The sequence below is a fragment of the Peromyscus eremicus genome, unplaced genomic scaffold (genome assembly GCF_949786415.1).
Source record: "Peromyscus eremicus unplaced genomic scaffold, PerEre_H2_v1 PerEre#2#chr22_unloc_1, whole genome shotgun sequence".
NCBI classification, from domain to species: domain Eukaryota; kingdom Metazoa; phylum Chordata; class Mammalia; order Rodentia; family Cricetidae; genus Peromyscus; species Peromyscus eremicus.
This window is the reverse complement of record NW_026734286.1, coordinates 11,364,720-11,384,015: the sequence shown is the minus strand read 5'-3', so window position 1 is coordinate 11,384,015 and position 19,296 is coordinate 11,364,720. Positions and strand designations below refer to the sequence as shown.

Sequence of the window (19,296 nt, the reverse complement as noted above, 5' to 3'; positions counted from 1 at the left end):
CTCGGGAGGGGCAGGTGGCACCCATCCCCTCCTGATCCTCACATGATGGTGGCCCTGGGGCTGGATTCATCCCCTGCTCAGGAACTAGGCGTGGTACACACCTGTCATCCCAGCACAGTGGAGGCAGGAGGATCAGTTCACATCTTCCCTGGTGACCCAGTGACACTGGGGAGCAGAGGCCAGCTTGTCATTCCAGTCATGGGAGTCCACAGAATTCTCTGCCACCCTGATACCAACAAGAGGGGAAGGGGCCTTCCTTCCTGGTTGGGGCGGGGGGGGGGGGGGGGCGCTTCCTGGTGAGGGGTCAGCCAGATGCCTGCAGCAAGCCACAGGCACAGATAAAATGCCTGAGCCTGAGGGCAGGGTGACTGGAGATGGTCACGTCAGCACTTCAGGGGTGGCCCTCTTTTTGGTAAACAAGATGTCTTGGCCCTTGGCCAGGACCCAGACATCAAGGGAGTCTGGACTCGGTTCTTCTTCAAGAGAGCAACTAACACAGGCTGGCGGTGAGTGAACGTACTTGTTGACCTCGACGTACGTAAGACGGTTTCGTTCTTTTGAAGTCATTTTTTTGTTTTTAGGCAGGGTATGTAGTCACTATGTAGTCCTGGCTGGCCTGGAACTCAGCGAGCCCTCCCCAGTGCTGGGATTAGAGCTGGCTCATGCACCCCCATACTCAGAAGCAGCCCGCCCACTTCAGTCAGTCAAACAATACAGATCACCAAAAGGCCACCGTGGTGGGACGGCTCGGAATGTTGATTGTGCAGCGCTAGGTGTGAAACTCACAGCTTCCCAATGCTGGATGGCTGCATACCGCCAAGCCACATCCCCACCCACCAACCCACTGAATGACACAATGGGGTGCGTGTGCCTTAACTGTGTGACTTCACGGAGGTGACCAGAGAGCTGTGAGGGCCTTCAATGTCACCGTCTTCTAGCTTTTGTTGCACGGCTGTGTGGTCCCCACAATCCATCTCCAACTCCTATCTGCCCACACTGAAGCTGCCCCATGGAGACACTAACTCCACCCCATCCCTGTCTGTGTGCCTACCTTCCCGACTCAAGTCTACAGGGGAGTGAGATTCCCACTCCCTTCCAGGTCGGGTAGGTTTTGGCAGGATGACTTTGGAAGCAAAGTGTGTCCCTCTAGAGCAGTGCTTCTCAGCCTTCTGGATGCTGCGACCCTTCAATACAGTTCCTCATGTTGTGATGACCCCCACCATAAAATTATTTTCACTGCTACATCGTTACTGTAATCCTGCTGCTGTTATAAATTGTAAATATCTGACATGTGACCCCTGTGAAAGGCATGACCCACAGGCTGAACCACTACGCTGGAGAGGAGGGGAACTCAGAAACCTCAGGCACGAACGGAAAACACCCCACCTTCCGTGTCTAGGGCCCCGCAGGACTGAAGGAGGCACCAGGAGCCAGCTGTCAGCAGCATGTTCCATCTGTCCTGCAGATTGCCCCTGGTCATAGCACACAGGGGCCCAGCTGGACCGAGGCCCTCACTGACACACGGAAATGACCGAGATGTGTGGGAACGGATGGAGGTGGGGCAGGAGAGATGGCCCAGAGGTTAAAAGCACTGGCAGTTCTTCCTGAGGACCCAGGTTCGGTTCCTAGCACCCACATGGTGATCCCCAACCATCTGTAACTCCAATTCTGGGGATAGGAGCCTCTGGTCTCTCCAGGCATCTGCATTCACGGTGGCACACACCTCTGGGAGGCAGAGGTAGGTGGATCTGAGTTCCAAGCCAGCCTGGTCTACATAGTGAGAAAGTGCCTTGGATATCACCTCCAGAACATACGGAAGCCAGATGCAGAGTCTAATCCCAGCCTCCTAAGGGCAAGATAGGCAGTGAAGACCGGAAGACACCCAGGAAGCCCTGACCTCCACACACAGGTATGTCCTTGCTAGCTCGGGTGTACACACACACACACACACACACACACACACCGGCAGGAAGTCAAGGTGAACCAAGTATTCCTAGCCCTCTTGTGGGGGTACACACCGTCACCCCAGCACACAGGCTAGCCCTCTTGTGGGGGTGCAAACGGTCACCCCAGCACACAGGCTACCCTCTTGTGGGGGTGCACACGGTCACCCCAGCACACAGGAGGAGGAAGTACTTCAGTCTCAGGGCAGCCTGAGCTGCACACACAAGGAGACCTCCATTAACCAGACATTCTGCTCTAGGTGTACGGCACACACAGCAGCTAACAGCCCCGTGTCCACAGGGGAGGCAGGTGTACAGCGTGGTCTATAAACTGGAGTGAGGCTCCAACACTAGCCACAGTGTGGCGGAACCCCAAGGACATCCTGCGTCACGAGACTCAGACACAAAGGCCACGGCATGGACAATGGTAGGAAACGCAAAGAACAGAATTCAGGGACAGGAAGGACCCTGGAGCTGGACTGATGGCCTACAGCGCTAACGTTCTGGGTGATGGAGGTCCTGGAAATGAGACGACGGCTGTGTAAGACGGGACGGGGTTGGGCACAGCTGCCTGCACTGCCGGAGGAGACTGAGGCAGAGGGAGCCGCCGGCGGCCAGGGGCTGTACGGACCAATGGCTGAGGCAGGAGGCTCTTCCAGGCCAGCCCGAGCTGAGGAATGGATTGTCACCCCAGCACTGAGGGGGGCAGGACAGCATGGACGTCAGGTTCACCACTACTTAGTGAGCTGGAGCCCCGACTGCACGATGTCGAGAAAGGAAGGGCTGGGCATGGCCCAGGGCACGGCGCTTGCCTGGGGCCTTCTTCCACGATCAGTCCGCTCAGGCAGCAGACAGGATGCTCACCATTCACACGAGTGACTGGGGGCCACAGGGGATACACGGCATCCACCCCAAGCAAGGGCCCTCCAGGACCCATCTTGTACAACCTAGCCCAAATTGACCGCTTTTCCAAAATAATTTATCTCCTCAAAATATCTTTAATTCTCAAAACAGAGTCCTACGAGAATGGAGAACTCTAAGCAGGATGGGGACCCCAGAGCGACAAAGGACTTGGGGTGTGGCAAGTGCTCTTGGGGTACACAGGGAGGCCGCCTGGTGGCAGTGCTGGCCTTGTCCAGGGCCACATCCCCCGAGACACTGGCAGGGGGGTGGGGGTGGGGGACCTTTTGGTCAAAAGGCTAACAGGTTATGGCCCATGCCTTGAGCCCATGGGAGCAGCAGACAAGGGTCAACTGTTCATCAGGGTGCCAGGCAGGAGGAGGGTGCTGGGGAGCTGGGACGGCAGATCAGCTGGCTCCCGGGGGTTCCAGAGCATGACCCATGCTGTGTGGGGCTTCCTGTTTATTGTTTTTCAGACAAGGATCTCATACCAGAACACTGGCGCTGGACCAGTTCTTGCTAAAGAGTCCACAAACTTGCCTTGAAGTTGCAGCAATCCTCCTGCCTCAGTCTCCAGAGTGCTAGGATTTAACAGTACAGTTTGTTTGATTTTTGAAATAAGATCTCAGGATGTAGCCCAGGCTGTCCTGGAACTCACGAGATCCTCCTGCCTCTGCCTCCTGGGTGCTGGGATTAAAGGCAGGCCTCCCATTGATTTTAATTTTTGTGGGTACACGTGCAGCGGCCATGGTGTGTGTGTGTGGAGGCCAGAGGAGGGCTTGCCGGAGTCAGTCTCTCCTTCCACCAAGTGGGTCCGCTCGGGCGGCCAGGCTGGGCGGCCCAGGTCTCACCCAACAGCCTCCTTTTCAGAATGGGGCGGTGTCCTGTGTTGGGACACGGCTCATCTGGGGAGGCGGCTCAGCACTCGCTGTGGTGAGGCTCACCTGCACTGCCTACTGGACCAGGCGGTAGGTGATGTAGCGGCCAGCGGTCTCACTGGGTCGGATGATCTTCACGACCTGTGGGAGCAGAGAGGGGTTGGCAGGGCTTCAGGCACCGCAGCTAGGGCCCACTGCTTCTGGCCCTGGTGGCCCTGGCCTCAGAAGGAGGGGACAGAGGAACCAGGGTTCTCACCTGTCCTCGCTTGATCCCAAAGTAGCGTGCTACTGGGTCCCCGGCCTGGATCCTGGGCAGCTGGCTCTCCCGAAGCTTGCTGGGATACAGTCAAGGAAGCTCGTGGGGCAGCACTGGATGACGTGTTCAAAGTGGGGCGGGGAGGCGGGGTAAAGGATACTATCGGGCCAGCAGTTCCGTCACCTCCTCCTTGGTCATGACCACATGCTCAGGGACCAGCTGTGGAGACAGAGACCCACCCACAGCCATGTAGCCACCAGGGACCTCAACGGACCCCAACAGGCTGAAGGGTCCTGTCACAGGGGTGGGATGCTCGGGGCCACAGCACCCACCTGGGGAAACGCCCTGGCCCGGCACATGAATGGCAGAGCCCGAGGCTGGGAGGGGCCTCCGGGTCTGGTCCCCCCCCATCGTGCTGCCCAGGCCTCCCCAGGACAGACGCGCACCTCGTGCTCCGTGATGTTGATGAGCAGCTCTTGCTGTAGGAACTGCTCCAGTACATACTTAGGGGCCATGTCCACCAGGGACTGCTTGGCGGAGGGCGTCATGCCCTGCTGTACCACGATCAGCGCCCTCGTGATGTTCTCCTCCTGCATGCGCTGGCAGTACACCTTGATGGTCTTGATGCCCACCTTGGGCTCCTCTGTGGACACAGCACAACCCTCGTACCCAGTGCCGGAGGCCACCACTGCCCTGCTAGTCTCGGGTTTCCCTATTTGTCAGGGAATACCAGAACAACTAGCAGCCATGAACGGGGCTAGGCAGGAAGGAAGCTGCAGGGTACCCTGACGCTGCAGGCCCCTCCTGGAACAGGGTGGAGGTCCTGCTGCTCTGAGGTTTGGGGGACATAGTTTTGTCAGCTTGGGCAGCCTTAAAGAGAAGAGACGGATCCTGTGTCCACATGGGGCTAGCCTCGGCTCCTCAGGCAGACTGGGGTTCACTGGAGCATCACGACCCAGAAGTGCAGGAATGGGCCCACATAACCATACACACATGGTTTGCAAACTGATGGATCTCACAACTCTACATTCCCAATATATTTTCTCTTTTTGAGACAGGGTTTTTCCTCTGCATCAGTGGTTATCAACCTGTGGGTCCCGACCCCTTTGAGACCACAGGAAAACTCAGGTATTTACAGTTATAAAGTAGCAAGGATTACAATTTTATGGTTGGGGGGGTCCCCACAACCTGAGGAACTGTTTTATTAAAGGGTGGCAGGATTAGGAAGGCTGAGAATCACTGCTCTACACAGCCCTGGCTGTCCTAGAACTCACTGTATAGACCAGGCTGGCCTTGACCGCCTACCTCAGCCTCTGCTTCTCCAGTGCGGGGATTACAGGTACGTGCTAGTATGCCCATGCCTGTACCGCTAAAGCTCACACTAAAAACATAGGCCCCAGGGCCCAATCATCAGGATAGTCAAGGAGACAGGCTATTTGGGGAGACCAGAAGGCAGCTGCACAGGGAGACCCTGGGTTCTTCAACAGCACCCCCTCCCACGAGACACCTTCAGAGCTGCCTGGGCTGTAAAAACTACAGAACGCAGCAGACAGGAGCCGGGGGCCTGAGAGCTGGTGCTGAGACTCGAGGGAAAAAGAGTGGACACCAGCTAGACCAGGGAGGGCTCTCAGGGATGCAGGGCAAAGCAGGCTGGCGGTGCCACAGTCCTGCAGCCACAGCTGGGCCACATGGGACCCGCGGACTCACCTGGGAAGAACACAAACATCTGGTCTGTGGGGTCATCATTGTGGGCCACCAGCACGGTGAGGTCTGTGCGCCTCGGTCTCCCTTCGCTAGGTTTGTCCCCAAACTGTGCCTTGAACTCCTCGAGTGTCTGGTCCAGCTCATCTTGGGTCACCAGGTAGCCACGGTCATGGCAAAGCTGCAGACAGAGACCCAGCTGTCCTCAGAGAGGGAGTAAACATTCAGCAGGAGAGCCGGGGACTGCAGAGCTGGGGACTTCTGGGGACTGGAGAGCCAGGGACTGCACAGCCCAGACCTGGCCCGAAGAGCCCGGGCTGGCTGGGGTCAGGACAGGGAGGAACACTGAACTGACCCAGCAGTGCCGCATGCTGTGTGGCTGGGCTGGTCCCCAGGCTCTGGATAGGCCCCAGCTGAGCACCACCCCACACCCAGCCTGACTGGGGCAACCTCTGGGCATCCCCACCCTCATAAGCTCTTCAACACGGGGACCAGACATCATCTTCCTGTTCAGGAAGGGAAGAATAGAGCATCATCCAGGGTCAGGATCAGGGATAAAGGGCAGGCTCGAGAGACCAGGTCCTGGGGCCCACCCATCAAGAAAATCTAAACTATGCAAACCTGCTTCTCCATTGGGGTCTAGTCTGCTCAAACAAGCTACATTTCTTTCTTTCTTTTTTTTTCCTCTGAGACAAGAGATTCTCTGTGAAGCCCTGGCTGTCCTGGAACTCAGGAGATCCACTTGCTTCTGCCTCCCGAGTGCTGGGATTAAAGGCGTGCGCCACCACCGCCCGGCTCAAATCAGCACGTTACCTTTTGTTTATTTTGGTTTCTTGAGACAAGGCCTCTCTACAAAGCCCTGACCGTCCTGGAACTCACTATGAAGATCAGGTTAGCTCCAAACGTACGGAGACCCGCCTGCCTCTGCCTCCCCGGCGCCGGCACTAAAGGCCTCTGCCATCGCGCCGGGCCAAAGCGGTTTTATTTTAAATGCTAACATTTTTCTCTGAGTGTGTCTGGTATACCCAGAGACCAGGGAAGGGCGTCAGACCCGCCGAAACTGGGGTTACAGGTGGTTGAGCTGCCGTGGGTTAAGTGGGAGCGGCTGCCCAGCGTGCAGAGAGCCTGGGTTCACACCCTGAACCAGGCGTGGGCACGTAGCCCCCCGTCTCCACCCGCGGCCCCCGTCTCCACCCGCGGCGTCCGTCTCCACCCGCAGCCCCCGTCTCCACCCGCAGCCCCCCGTCTCCACCCGCGGCGTCCGTCTCCACCCGCAGCCCCCGTCTCCACCCGCGGCCCCCCGTCTCTCCACCCGCAGCCGCCCGGCCGGCCGTCTCCACCCGCAGCCCCCGTCTCCACCCGTCTCCACCCGCGGCCCCCCGTCTCCACCCGCTTCCCTCCGAGCCGGGTCGGCAGGCCGAAGCACGAGGCTAGCCCCCCGGGAGGCTGCGGCAGGAGGACTGGGCCCGGCCGCAGGCCCGCCTGGGCGGAAGGCCGCACTTCGTCCCCACCGCGGCGTCCGCTCCGAGCCTCCCCTCGCGCGACTCGCCTGCATGATCGTCTTGCGGATCTTCCACAGCCGGTACGTCTCCTCCTCGTCGTCCATGCTGCCGCGGCTCAGAAACAACTGCGCATGCGGGCCGGGGCCAGCACTGCGTCTGCGCCGGAGGGCGAAAGGTGAAAAAAAACCCACTCACACTCACTGCGCCTGCGCGGAGCCTCGGAAAGGCCCCCGCAAGGCCCCCCCGCCCAGCTTTGTGCTGTTTTCGGCGAACGCCTGAATAAAGCGACTTCCACCATAGGCTGCGCGGTGGGCAACCCGGCGGCCAGCCGCGCGAGGTCGCGCTCCGGAAGATCTCGCGATACTTGGCCGACCATAGTTTATGAGTTTGCTAGAGGGACCCGGGCGTGTAGACCACACCTTTATTCCCCGGCCGCGGGAGGCGGAGGCGGGCGGATCTCTGTGAGTTCGAGGCCAGCCTGGTCTACAGAGTGAGATCCAGGACAGCCAGGGCTACACCGAGAAACCCTGTCTCGAAAAACCAAACTAAGAAAACAAATGTCAGGAGCAGCCTGGAGGCCACGGTGAGGCTGGCGTGGGTCCGCGACTCCTTGGGACGACGGAGCAGCCTCGCAGGCTTTCAGTGTCTGTGCCTCGGGTTTGCACACGGGACCCTACACAAGAGCCATGTGCCTCAGTTTCCCTCTTCATGCACGTTTTTATTGCTAGTATATATTAGTATAGATTCATTTTGCGTGATAATGGGTTCCTAGCACCCACGCGAGGTGCCCCCAACCATCTGTAACTCCAGCTCCAGAGGGTCCGACGTCTCTGGCCCCTGTGAGTGCCACACTTGGTACCCACGTGCACACACACAAATGTGCATAATTAAAATGCTCAAAGTCTAAAAGGAAAAATTATGGCTGTATGGGGATATACGTAATCAGCAAGAAAGCGTGTGGACGGGGCTAACTCGTGAAAAGATCAACAAGACGGTGAGGAAATGGCCCCCAGTGAGAGGCTTCCCGGGCCCAACCTTCCCACTTGTACAGGTTGACTTCACAGAAATGCTAATGTGTCTTTTTCTCTTTTGGGGGGTGGGTGGGTAGGGTTTCACTACGTCGCCCTGAAATTTGATATATAGACCAGGTTGGTCTCAGAAGCACTGAGAATGGCCTGCCTCTGCCCCTCAGTGCTAGGATTAAAGGTGGGGACCAGCATGACCGGCAAGATCCCTCACTGGAAAACCAGATGCTGGCCATGCCTTCAATCCTGTTCTGCCTGTCCTCAGAGTCCACAGGTCGCCACCAGTTCCTGCCTGGGAAAGACAAGTTTCTACCAAACTGGGGAGGCCCCCACCAAGAGTCCCTGAACCCACCTATGGGCTGCAGAGCTCAGCTCAGCCTGGGACACCCCGGTTATATGAGCCACGAATGCCAATAAGGGAATATGGGCAAGTTTTTGGAAACCAAGAGCGTTACCTAGGGCCGGGAGTGGTGGTGGGTGCATCTGGTCCCATCACTCCGGGGGCAGAGCTCTCTCTGTGAGTTCCGGGCCAGACTCTTGTTGTTGTTTTGAGGTATGAGTGGGGAGCCTTGACATTAGCTTTCAGAAGACACAGCGCTCATTCTGTTTGTTACTGTTTTGTTTTGTTTTTTTGAGACAGGGTTTCTCTGTGCAGCCCTGGCTGTCCCAGAACTCACTCTGTAGACCAGGCTGGCCTCAAACTCAGAGATCTGACCACCTCTGCCTCCCATGTGCTGGGATCAAAGCTGTGCAACTCCACTCCCAGATGCCTCTCATCCTTGGTGGTAATGAACGGTCAGAGCCTGAGTACCTGGGCATCATGGGATATTAGGAACACAGTTGGGGGCACAGCGGGGCTTCCCAGTGGCCGACTGGATGCGTACCACTGAGGGGAGGTCCCAGCTGTGAGAGTCCCTCCTCTCACCCGCCTGCTGTGGTGGGTTTGAAAGGAGCTGGCCCCCAAAGAGAGTGGCACTATTGGGAGGTGTGGCCTTGTTGGAGCAGGTGTGTCCCTGTGGAGGCAGCTTCGAGGTCTCATATTGTTGGGAGGCCCTGCTGGTCAGAGGTTGCAGTCTACCTTAGCCTGGCAGCCCTCTCCAAACCTGAGGGACTCCCTGCCCCCACGAGACTTCCTGCTCCCTATCTGCCCTTATCTGGAGAGTGTGGCTAGGCCTGGAGGACTGACCTCTCAAAGCTGTCCCTAAGCCTGGATGCCTGATGTATCTCTAGCCTGACCCTCAGCATAGTTTCCTGCCAAACGCCTTTCTCCGGCTTCTCACATGGCGGCTAAGATTTGTACTAGGAGCTTCGCTACAGGACCCTGCTGTCACCAGCCTACCCTACGATAGGAGTGCGCCGCTTAATGCAAATCACGGCCTGTCCCCAGGCTTCCCCATCCTATATATTTCCTATACTCCAGTCGAGCTGGTTCACCCGAGTCGTCTCCTGGAGGACTGTCTCCCTCGTATCCACAGCCCTCTGAACCCTGCCCTCCGCTTCAGCTCCCCCACTCCCAGCTCACATCCCTGAGGAAGGACAGCTATAAAAATGCTCAAGACACCCCATTGTCTCAGACCACTTCCTGTTGCCCCGCAAGTCAAGATGTAGGACTCAGCTCCTTCTCCAGCACCATGGCGGCCTGCAAGCTGCCATGTCCCACCATGATGATGGACTAAACCTCTGAACTGTCAGCCACTCCGAATAAAAAGTTTCCTTTGTAAGAGTTGCTGTGGTCATGGTGTCTCTTCACAGCAGTTTACACCCTAACTGAGACACCTCCGTTCCCTGGGATTCTGCCTCGTCTGCCTCCTGGTGTGTCTTCAGCTGGAACTTCCAGCTGAGAAAGCCCCATTCCTCCAAACCCCCCCCCTCTCAGAAAAACCACCAAGAAGTCCAGCTGTGCACTCTTGGCTGGGGCTGCCGGCTGCCCAGCCCTCACCGAAAGCATTGTAATTGGGCACAAAGCCAGCTTGTGGTGGACACGTCATCACCCCAGCGCCTGCAGGGAATTTAAGGCCCCTCTTTAGACTGGCCATCTGATTGTTTTCCTGCCCCTTCTGCCTCCGTCTCTGGGGGCTGGAGGAGTCACCCAGGAGCTGCTTTGCCCAGAATGAACCTGGTCTTTTACTTTTTAATTTGGCTTGAGCTGGCCTGCAGCATTGGCAGAGAAACCTATTATTGGGGTACAGAAACCCTATTCGTGTGGACCCCAGGTCTCCCTAGTTCCTTTCTGGGGCCCTTCTCAGCCTTTCGCCTAGTCCACCTCCATTGGTTTCTGTCACCAGCCAACTGCAGCAGCTTCCCTACCAGGAACGCCACAGCCACCACACTTGCCCCATCCAGAAAGGGCAGTAATAACCGAAGAGGGGAACACCCACCCAACATAGATAAAACCAGATATAACACCAAGACACACCTTGCCGGCGATGGTGGTGCACGCCTTTAATCCCAGCACTCAGGAGGCAGAGGCAGGTGGATCTCTGTGAGTTCGAGGCCAGCCTGGGCTACAGAGTGAGATCCAGGACAGCCAGGACTACACAGAGAAACCCTGTCTCAGAAAAACTAACAATAAGAAACGAAAGCAGTGCTTTTGTGGTTAGAAGCTGCAGACACAGAAACAAAGTGAGTCCATAAATCTTTGTGCCCCCCCCAAATCCCGAGACCCTAGCTGCCAGGGACTCCTGAGTGGTCTGACGGACCACAGCCTGTGTCGGAATAAACCTCTCACCTAAAGATCAATACCCTAAGGGGTCTCTAGGCCCCAGACGAGGTCCCCATGATGTGGTCCTGTTCACAGTCACCACCAGGACTGGTGGAGGTGACCGGATCTGCTTGGCCAGCTCCTGTCTGTGTCAGGCCTTCAGCAAACAGCTACTGAACATGCCCTGGGGAGCCAAGGAGGACCGCAGCCCTTGCAGGATCCGAAGAGGGAAGCGCCAGTGGGTTAAGGGATTGGAGACCTTCACAGAGACACAAGGCTGACTGTGGGTGAGGTGAGTCAAATGACCCGGTCAGCATGAGGCAGCAGAAGCGGTTGCTAAGTTTGTTTATCAAGGTCCTTTCCCCAGGGATGTGACACAGGCCCCCTTGGAGCAAATTATGAGCTGGCCCTGATTCAGGATGAGGACACATGGGGGAATGAGACTTGCTGGAGTGTGTGGCTGCTGCTCCTGGCTGTGTAGACCAGCACAGCAGGACCTGCTTTTCTCTCAACATGGAGTGTGAATTAATCTTCCTGTCTCACATGACAGGGGGATGGATTCTCTCACCCAGTGAGGGCCCTTGGAGCCAATTCCCATGTCCCGAATGTCCCAAGTAACAGAGGAGCAAATGGCAACTTCTCTGCATTGTTCCTGGGACTGATGTTACCGTGGACATGGGAGGTGCACGCTGGTTCAGTTAGATGCGCCCTACACCCCGGCCTTCAGCCTCCTTCTCTGCAGAAGCCAATCCCAGGGCTGAGAGGCCAAGACCTGGATCCTCTGACCTCTCATTGAATCCAGAGAAATTAGCCTAGAAACTGAAGCCCTGCAGGATTTGAACCGGCTATATCTGGGTCAACAATAAACAGGGACCTAGAGTGAGTTAACCCATCTCTGGTGATCAACAAAGCTTTACCTGTTACAAAAGCTTTAAAGAGTGTGTAGCCAGTCACTGGCGACCGTCACGGGAGAACAAGATTGCCCGTGATGCGAGGCTGGCTGAAGAGGAAGAGTGGGGAATCCACCAGAGAAGTCCACTCGGACTCAGGTTCAAGACCACAGAAAGTCTTTATTTATTAGTCAGCTGGTGACTGGGTGCTCGGGATCCCACTGTAGCCCTGAGTCTTTCTCAGCCTGGGCTTTCAAGCCCAAAGGCCATGTCCTGGGGTGACATGCCTCAGTTAGCAAGAACAGTTAGCCAGAAGCAGAACCACAGAAGCCAAAAAGCGAGGTCAGTACATTCAGGGACTGTCCCAGAACTGTGGCCTTTGGTGGATGAGGCCTGTGTTTTCATTTTGACGGGGGCTGCTGTCTGCCTGCTGAGTTTAGGACCTGAACGGTACGTTCACCATGGAGTCGGATGTGCTAACTGGGGCCTGTTGGAGGGCTTGCATTTTGAGTGGTAGGAGGTGTTACATTCTTAGTCCCATAATTCAGCTCTGGAGGGGAACATTCCCAGGCCCTTGGCCAGCGAGGGAACAGGCGACGCAGGAAGTGACTGTCCGCTCGAGGGTGTCTGCAGAACGGAAGAGGTGAAGGTTTTAGTCCTGACTTCACTTGGAATTAGTACTGGGTTAGATTTTTTTTTTTTTTTTGAGCTGTTTATTTGTTTTGTATGTGTGTTTGCCCACAGAGGCCAAAGAGGGCATTGGATTCCCTGGGACTGGAGTTACAGACAGTTGTGAGTCACCATGTGCTGGGGAATTGAACCTGGGACCTCTAACCACTCTCCAGACTGTAACAGAGTGTAGGCTGCTGCTTTATCCCGTGTAAGAGGCTAACTAAAAAACTTGTCGAAAGAGGAAGCGACCGACAGACGCCCATAGCGTCAATACAGATCTAATGCCGTCAGTCACTGGGTCAGACATTGGGCCTCTAACAAAAGGGAATTAAAGAACTGGTCGATTGGAAAAGTAAAAATAAGCCAGGTGTGGCTGTGCACGCCTTTAATCCCGGCACTCAGGAGGCAGAGGCAGGGGGATCTCTGTGAGTCTGAGGCCAGCCTGGCTTACAGAGCTAGTTCCAGGACAGGCAGGGCTGCACAGAGAAACCCTGTCTCGAAAAGAAAAACCAAAAAAAAAAAAAAAAAAAAAAAAAAAGGTAAAGTAAAAATAAATCTGAAGATAGGGCCAATGAGAGCGAAAAGAAAAAGAGAAAAGGACATAATTAAGTGACGGTCCATTTCCAGGGTGAGGTGTGGTCAGGCTCATCCTAGAATCCCGACCAGCGGGAAGCCCTGGCCAGGCCTGCTCTAGGTTCACCCTAGGGCTGGAAAGTTGCAGACTGTCTGACCCCAGGAGCATGGGGAATTTTCGGGGGGACTTCTGGGAAGCCTGGAGGGGCAGCCTATGGGAGAAGGAGAGCGGGGAGGTGATGTAGTCGGAGAAGGAAGTCCGTTGTTCCTTGCCACATGGGCAAGCCAGCTGCGGCTGCCTTCTGTCCAGGCCCACGGAGGATCCCGCAGACTGAACCCACCCGGCTTTCCCTCTGACATCTCTTAACTGTCCTGTGGAGTGAGGGTCTCGCCTGTGACAGATGTGGCGTCCTCATCCATGCAAAGAATGCATTTGATGGTAGTAACCTCTCTGGACCTCTCCTTACCCTAGCGGGCCCCCTCTGTTGTCAGGCCCGGTCCCCTTATGGCTGGTCCCTCTGGTCAGGCCCGGTCCCCTTATGGCTGGTCCCTCTGGTCAGGCCAGGTCCCCTTATGGCTGGTCCCTCTGGTCAGGCCAGGTCCCCTTATGGTAAGCCCTATTTCCTTGTGTGAAGCCAATGGGAGAGTGTACGCCATAAACAGGTGCACTTGGAACCCTACACTGGGAGGCGGAGACAGGAGGATCACCTTAAGGCCAGCCTGGGCCACTTAGCAAGACCCTATCAAACATTTAAGGCAGGAGCCATGGTTCAGGTGATACGACTTGTGTCGGGGACACACCTGTAACTCCAGCTTCAGGGGGATCCAGCGTGTGTGGTCTGTACCTGTACCTGCATAAACCCACATGCAGATATACACAGAGATATGTAATTAAGAGTAATATAAATAGCCAGGCGGTGGTGGTGCACGCCTTAAACCCCAGCACTTGGGAGGCAGAGGCAGGAGGATCTCTGTGAGTTCGAGGCCAACCTGGGCTACAGAGTGAGTTCCAGGACAGCCAGGGCTACACAGAGGAACCCTGTCTCGAAAAACAAAAACAAACAAACAAAAAAGAGTAAAATAAGTAAATAGGGGCTGGCAAGATGGCTCAGAGGTTAAGAGCACTGGCTGCTCTTCCAGAGGTCCTGAGTTCAATTCCCAGCACCCACACGGTGGCTCACAACCATCTGTAATTAGATCTGGTGCCCTCTTCTGACCTGCAGGCATAACACTGTATACAAAATAAATCTTTAAGAAAAATAAGTAAATAGACACTCAGGAGGCAGAGGCAGGGGGATCTCAGTGAGTGTTTGAGACCAGCCTGGTCTACAGAGCAAGTTCCAGGCCAGGCAGGGCTACACAGAGAAACCCTGTCTCACAAAACAGAAACAAAAGCATCGCATTAAAGGTGTGGCCAGGGCTCAGTGGGTAGGGCTCCAGCGGAGCATGCCCGAAGCCCTGGGTTCCATCCCCATCTCCGCATGAACCAGGCAAGAGGAGCACACCAATCTTCCCAGCGTTGGGAAGCTGAGGCAGGAGGATGGCTGTAAGTTCTAGGCCAAACTAGGATATGTAACAGTTCTCTGCCTACTAGGTCTACAGAGCTAATGTGTCTCCAAACAGAACAAACAACCAAACCAGTCAGCTGTGTGTGGGGGTGTGTGGGGGTGTGTGTACACAGAGGCCATTGTAGTCAGGGCTTCCCACCTGGGTCGTTCCTTCCAGGGCCAGGGAGGGTCTGTCACATGTCCTGCACTTCCTGAGGCTGCTCACCTCTGCTGGGATGCACACCAGTAAGAGGCTGTTCCTCCCGGCGCACAGGTTTGCGGATGCTGGGCTCTGGCCTGCCTGTGTCCTCTGGCTCCTGACTTAACCTTCTCTGAGCCTTGGTCCTCCCCCTGCCCTGCACATCTGGAAAGGAGGCGCCCTCTGCCCTGCACATCTGGAAAGGAGCCGCCCCTGTGCAGCTGTTCCGGGTCTCCAGCAGGCACTCACCTCCTTGCCAGACCAAGCTGTCGTCACAGCGTTTCTGGAACAGAACAGAGGACGGAGCAGCCAGGTGTCTCAACAACGAGAAGGGTATCCTGAGGTGAGGGGCCACCAGTTGCCAAGTTGGACAGCGATGCCATGCCTATGAGCAAAAGGAGATATGACTTGGGGCCTGTGACCAGAGCCGGGCCCAGGAGGGATATCAGGGCAGGAAGGAATGGCAGATGAGGGGGGTGGGAAGACAGGGCAGGCAGGACCTGGGGAGGGAGGCGAGGGGAGAGGAGAAGGCCTAAGGAGAGAGCCCTGGCCTAGGTGAGGGGTGAGCTAAACGGGAACAGTGGAAGGGCCCTGGCGTGGGTGGCAGGCTGACTCAACGGGGTGGCTGTGTGGCTCCTGGCACGGTCCTGTTGTTCCTCAGGGCAGTGGGTGACAGGGAGGGCAGTCTGAGAAAAAGAAGTGCTGCCTTGAGCATGTGGCCCCAGGACCAGGACTCACCACCCAGCTCCAGACAGGACCAGAAACGAGAATTCCTAAGGGCTGCTGGGAGAGAGGCCGCCCGTGGGAGTGAGGCTGGCAGGGGGCTTCGGACAAACAGTGTCTGGAGAGACAGCTTGGTGCTAAGAGGGCCCTTCTGGTTCCCAGAACCACGTGCTACCTCACGACCACTGTAGCTCCAGCCTCAGGGATCCGACACCCCATTCTGTAGTTGGAATTTTCTTATGACCACCAACCAGCTCCCATATAAAGACATGGAGACTTAATATTAATTATGAGTGCTCAGCCTTAGCTTGGGCTTGTCCCACTGGCTCTTTTAACTTAATTTAACTTGTTTCTATTCATCTATGTTCTGCCTCAGGGCTTTTTACCTTTCTTTCATTCCGTGTGTCCTACTTTCCTGCTTCCTCCATGTCTGGCTGGCCCCTGGAGTCTCCCTGGCTTTTGTGGAACAGAATATTGGTTTAACTATGTAAAGATGTGTTGCAGAATAATCGTTTAACTATGTAAAGATGTGTTACTGTTTTACCTTGCCTGACTAAGGCACCTGATTGGTCTAATAAAAAGCTGAATGGCCAATAGCTCGGCAGAGGAGGGATCGGTGGGGCTGGCGGGCAGAGAGAAAAGGGGGCCAGCCAACCGGAGGACAGTCAGCCAGGCACAGAGGAAGCTTGAAAGCAGGATGGACAGCAGGAGATGAGGTAAACGAGCCTCAGGACCACACATAGATGATCAGAAATGGAATAATTTAAGTTAAAAACAAAACTAGCTAGAAAAAAGCCTAAGCTAAGGACGGGCATTCATAATTAATATAGTAAGTCCCTGTGTTCTGATTTGGGGGCTGGCGGTCTAAGGAAGCCTGTTACACCTCGTGTCTCTTTTTCTTTCTTCCCTTTTGGCTTAAATTCCTCCTCCTACTTACCCTCCTTGCCCAGAAGGCCCACCGATCCCTCCTCCCTCGCTATTGGCTGTTGTTCAGCTTTTTATTAGACCAATCAGATGCCTTAGGCAGGCAAGGTAACACAGCAACACATCTTTGCATAGTTAAACACATTCTGCAACACTGTTCTGTGGTGCACAGGTACACACACAGAGATGAAAATAAAAAGCTAAACAATTACTGTAGTATCTGGGAATTCCGCTGCAGGAATAGCCCAAGAAGAATGGAAACACAGGACACAAAAACCCTTGTTCAGCATGACAAAGTCAAAAGGTTGAAAATAAGGTGGTCACGGTGGCGCACACCTTTAATCCCAGAGCTCAGGAGGCAGAAGCATCTCTGTGAGTTCAAGGTCAGCCTGGTCTACAGAGAGAGACTTTCTCTCTCTTAAAAAAAAGGGGGGGCCACATGCCTTTAATCCCAGCACTTGCGAGGCAGAGGCAGGTGGATTTCTATGAGTTTAAGGCCAGCCTGGTGTACAGAGTGAGATCCAGGACAGGCAGGGCTGCACAGAGAAACCCTGTCTCGAAAAACCGTAAAAAAAAAAAAAAAGCAGGGGTGGGGGGGGTGTGGAGCGGGAGAGACGGCTCAGTGGTTAGAGCACTGGCTGCTCCTGCACAGGACCCAGGCTCACTCACATGTCAGCTCACACCTGTCTGTAACTCCAGTTCCAGCAGATCCGAGACCCTCACACAGACACACATCAGGGAAAAAACACCAATGCACACAAAGCCAAAATAATTTTTTTTTTAAGAAAAGAGAGAGCAACCTGCTGTAGCAGGCCTTTCTCAGACTGCCAGCCCCAAATCACAGAGACTTGTTATTAGTTATGAATGCTCGGCCTTAGCTTGTGCTCATTTCTCGCTAGCTCTTATAACTTAATTTAACCTGTTTCTCTTCATCTGTGATTTGCCTCGGGACCTTTTACCTTTCTTTCCTCCTGTATGTCCTACTCTGCTGCTGCTTGTGTCTGTCTGTCCCTGGGCATCTCCTTCAGTTTCTCTCTCATTTTCTCCTCCTCCCTGAGGCCTAGATTCCCCCTCCTCCCCCCTCCTCCCCCTCTCTGCCGGACAGCCCTGCCTGTCCCTCCTCTGCCGAGCTACTGGCTGTTCAGCTCTTTATTAGATCAATCAGGAGCCTTAGGCAGGCAAGCTGAAACAGTAACACATCTTTACATCTTAAACAAATGCAGCATCAACAAATGTAACACACCTTTGCATAGTTAAAGTAATATTCTGCAGCATAAAGAAATGGAACACATCTCTACACAGTTAAAGTAACAACCTGCCATTTTCTCTGTTATAAACAGGCGATGACCTAAACCTGGTGAGCTGACTGGAACGCAGGAGCAAACACCGTCCCAGGAAGACAGTGTGTGGCTTTGGCTTTCTTCTAAGCAAGGGCCCTCTCAGGCTGTTCCTCCCACACCACTGAACAGCACACAAAGGAGCCACTGTCTGGGGCAGTGGCATCTCTGTGGAGCACACACTGTGGAATGAGGTCATACCCCGTCTGTAGGCAGAAGTTTCTGTCCCACTAGCAGCTCCCAAATACCCAGCAGCTGCTTCCCAAATGATCACAGAGGCTTATATTAACTATGGACGCTCGTCCTGCAGCTCAGGCTCATCACTGACTAGCTCTTACACTTAAACTGACACATAGCTCTTACCTATGTTTAGCCACCACGTGGCTTGGTACCTTTTCTCGATACAGCATTCCCATCTTGCTCCCTCTGTGTCTGGCTGGCGACCCCTGACTCCCTGCTTCCTCTTCCCAGCATTCCTACTTCCTGCCTGGCTACTGGCCATCAGCATTTTATTAAACCAGTTCCAGTGACAATCTGTACAGTGCAGAGGATTCTCCACAGCACCCACCAGTCTGGGCCTGCTGTCCCTTGTTTTGATACAGGGCCTTTTCCTGTAGCCAAGGACGACCTGGGATCATGATCTGCCTGCCTTCACCCCTGGAGTGCTGAAGAGAGCTGGTGCTCGAGTGCACACGTGTGTGTGCGCACACACACACACAGACACACACACACACAGATACACACACAGAGACACACACATACACACAGAGACACACATACACACACACAGACACACACACACATACATACACAGACACACACACATACACACAGACAGAGACACACACAAACACACACAGAGAAAAGTCAAAGCCGGGCAGTGGTGGCGCACGCCCTTAATCCCAGCCCTCAGGAGGCAGAGGCAGGTGGATCTCTGAGTTCGAGTCCAGCCTGGGCTACAGAGTGAGATCCAGGACAGCCAGGTCTACACAGAGAAACCCTGTCTCTGAAAAAAGGAAAAAGAAAAGAAACACAGCATTCTATATACGATTTGCAAAGGACAAATGAACAGGGTCAGTAGAAAGCTAAATCATACTCTTAGGTTTCAAACCCAGGACCAACAGCTGAGGTGCCTATTTAACAAACCAAAGTGGACCTGGCTGCCAGGTTCTCCCAGCACCCCAGCCCCTACCCTGACATGCTCCTCTGGCTGCCATGCCCTGCCCCCTACCCTGAACTCTCCAGCCAGGGGCTGGGCTGCCCTTCCCTATAGAATCCAGCCGTTTCGGTGACCTGGCCTTTCCTCTTCTCCTTCTGGGCCTCCTGGCTGCTGCACCAGGTTCCCCCCCAAACCCCCCCCTCCTCAGTGGGCCAGTCAGTCTGGACTCTCCCAGAGGTCCCTGCCTCTGGCTACCTCTCCCTCACATCTACAACAAATTTTCTCCTCCACACCTAGAGCAGTCAGGTGTAGATGTAACCAACCTTCTTATTAAATAAGAAACACAGAACCAATGCAAAGAAGAAA

At 55.0% G+C, this 19,296-nt stretch overlaps 1 protein-coding gene and 1 long non-coding RNA gene across 3 annotated transcripts; both read right to left on the bottom strand.

Moving 5' to 3' along the window:
* Window positions 1–3,290: 3,290 nt before the first annotated feature.
* Polr2e (RNA polymerase II, I and III subunit E) lies at window positions 3,291–7,355 on the bottom strand. The gene is made up of 7 exons (XM_059251826.1): window positions 7,228–7,355; window positions 5,685–5,859; window positions 4,424–4,620; window positions 4,138–4,196; window positions 3,978–4,056; window positions 3,788–3,862; window positions 3,291–3,424 (listed from the first exon to the last, which is right to left on the bottom strand). The coding sequence occupies exons 1-6, from the start codon at window positions 7,282–7,284 to the stop codon at window positions 3,797–3,799; spliced, it is 633 nt and encodes a 210-aa protein (XP_059107809.1). The 5' UTR covers window positions 7,285–7,355; the 3' UTR covers window positions 3,291–3,424; window positions 3,788–3,796.
* Window positions 7,356–11,956: 4,601 nt separating this feature from the next.
* Window positions 11,957–18,372, bottom strand: LOC131900689 (uncharacterized). Of its 2 annotated transcripts, XR_009376267.1 has the most exons (3): window positions 18,135–18,372; window positions 15,037–15,966; window positions 11,957–12,423 (listed from the first exon to the last, which is right to left on the bottom strand). It is a non-coding gene; the product is annotated as an uncharacterized LOC131900689 (long non-coding RNA). The 2 variants fall into 2 exon arrangements; XR_009376266.1 differs by lacking the exon at window positions 18,135–18,372 and having other exon boundaries at window positions 15,037–17,006.
* Window positions 18,373–19,296: the final 924 nt, after the last annotated feature.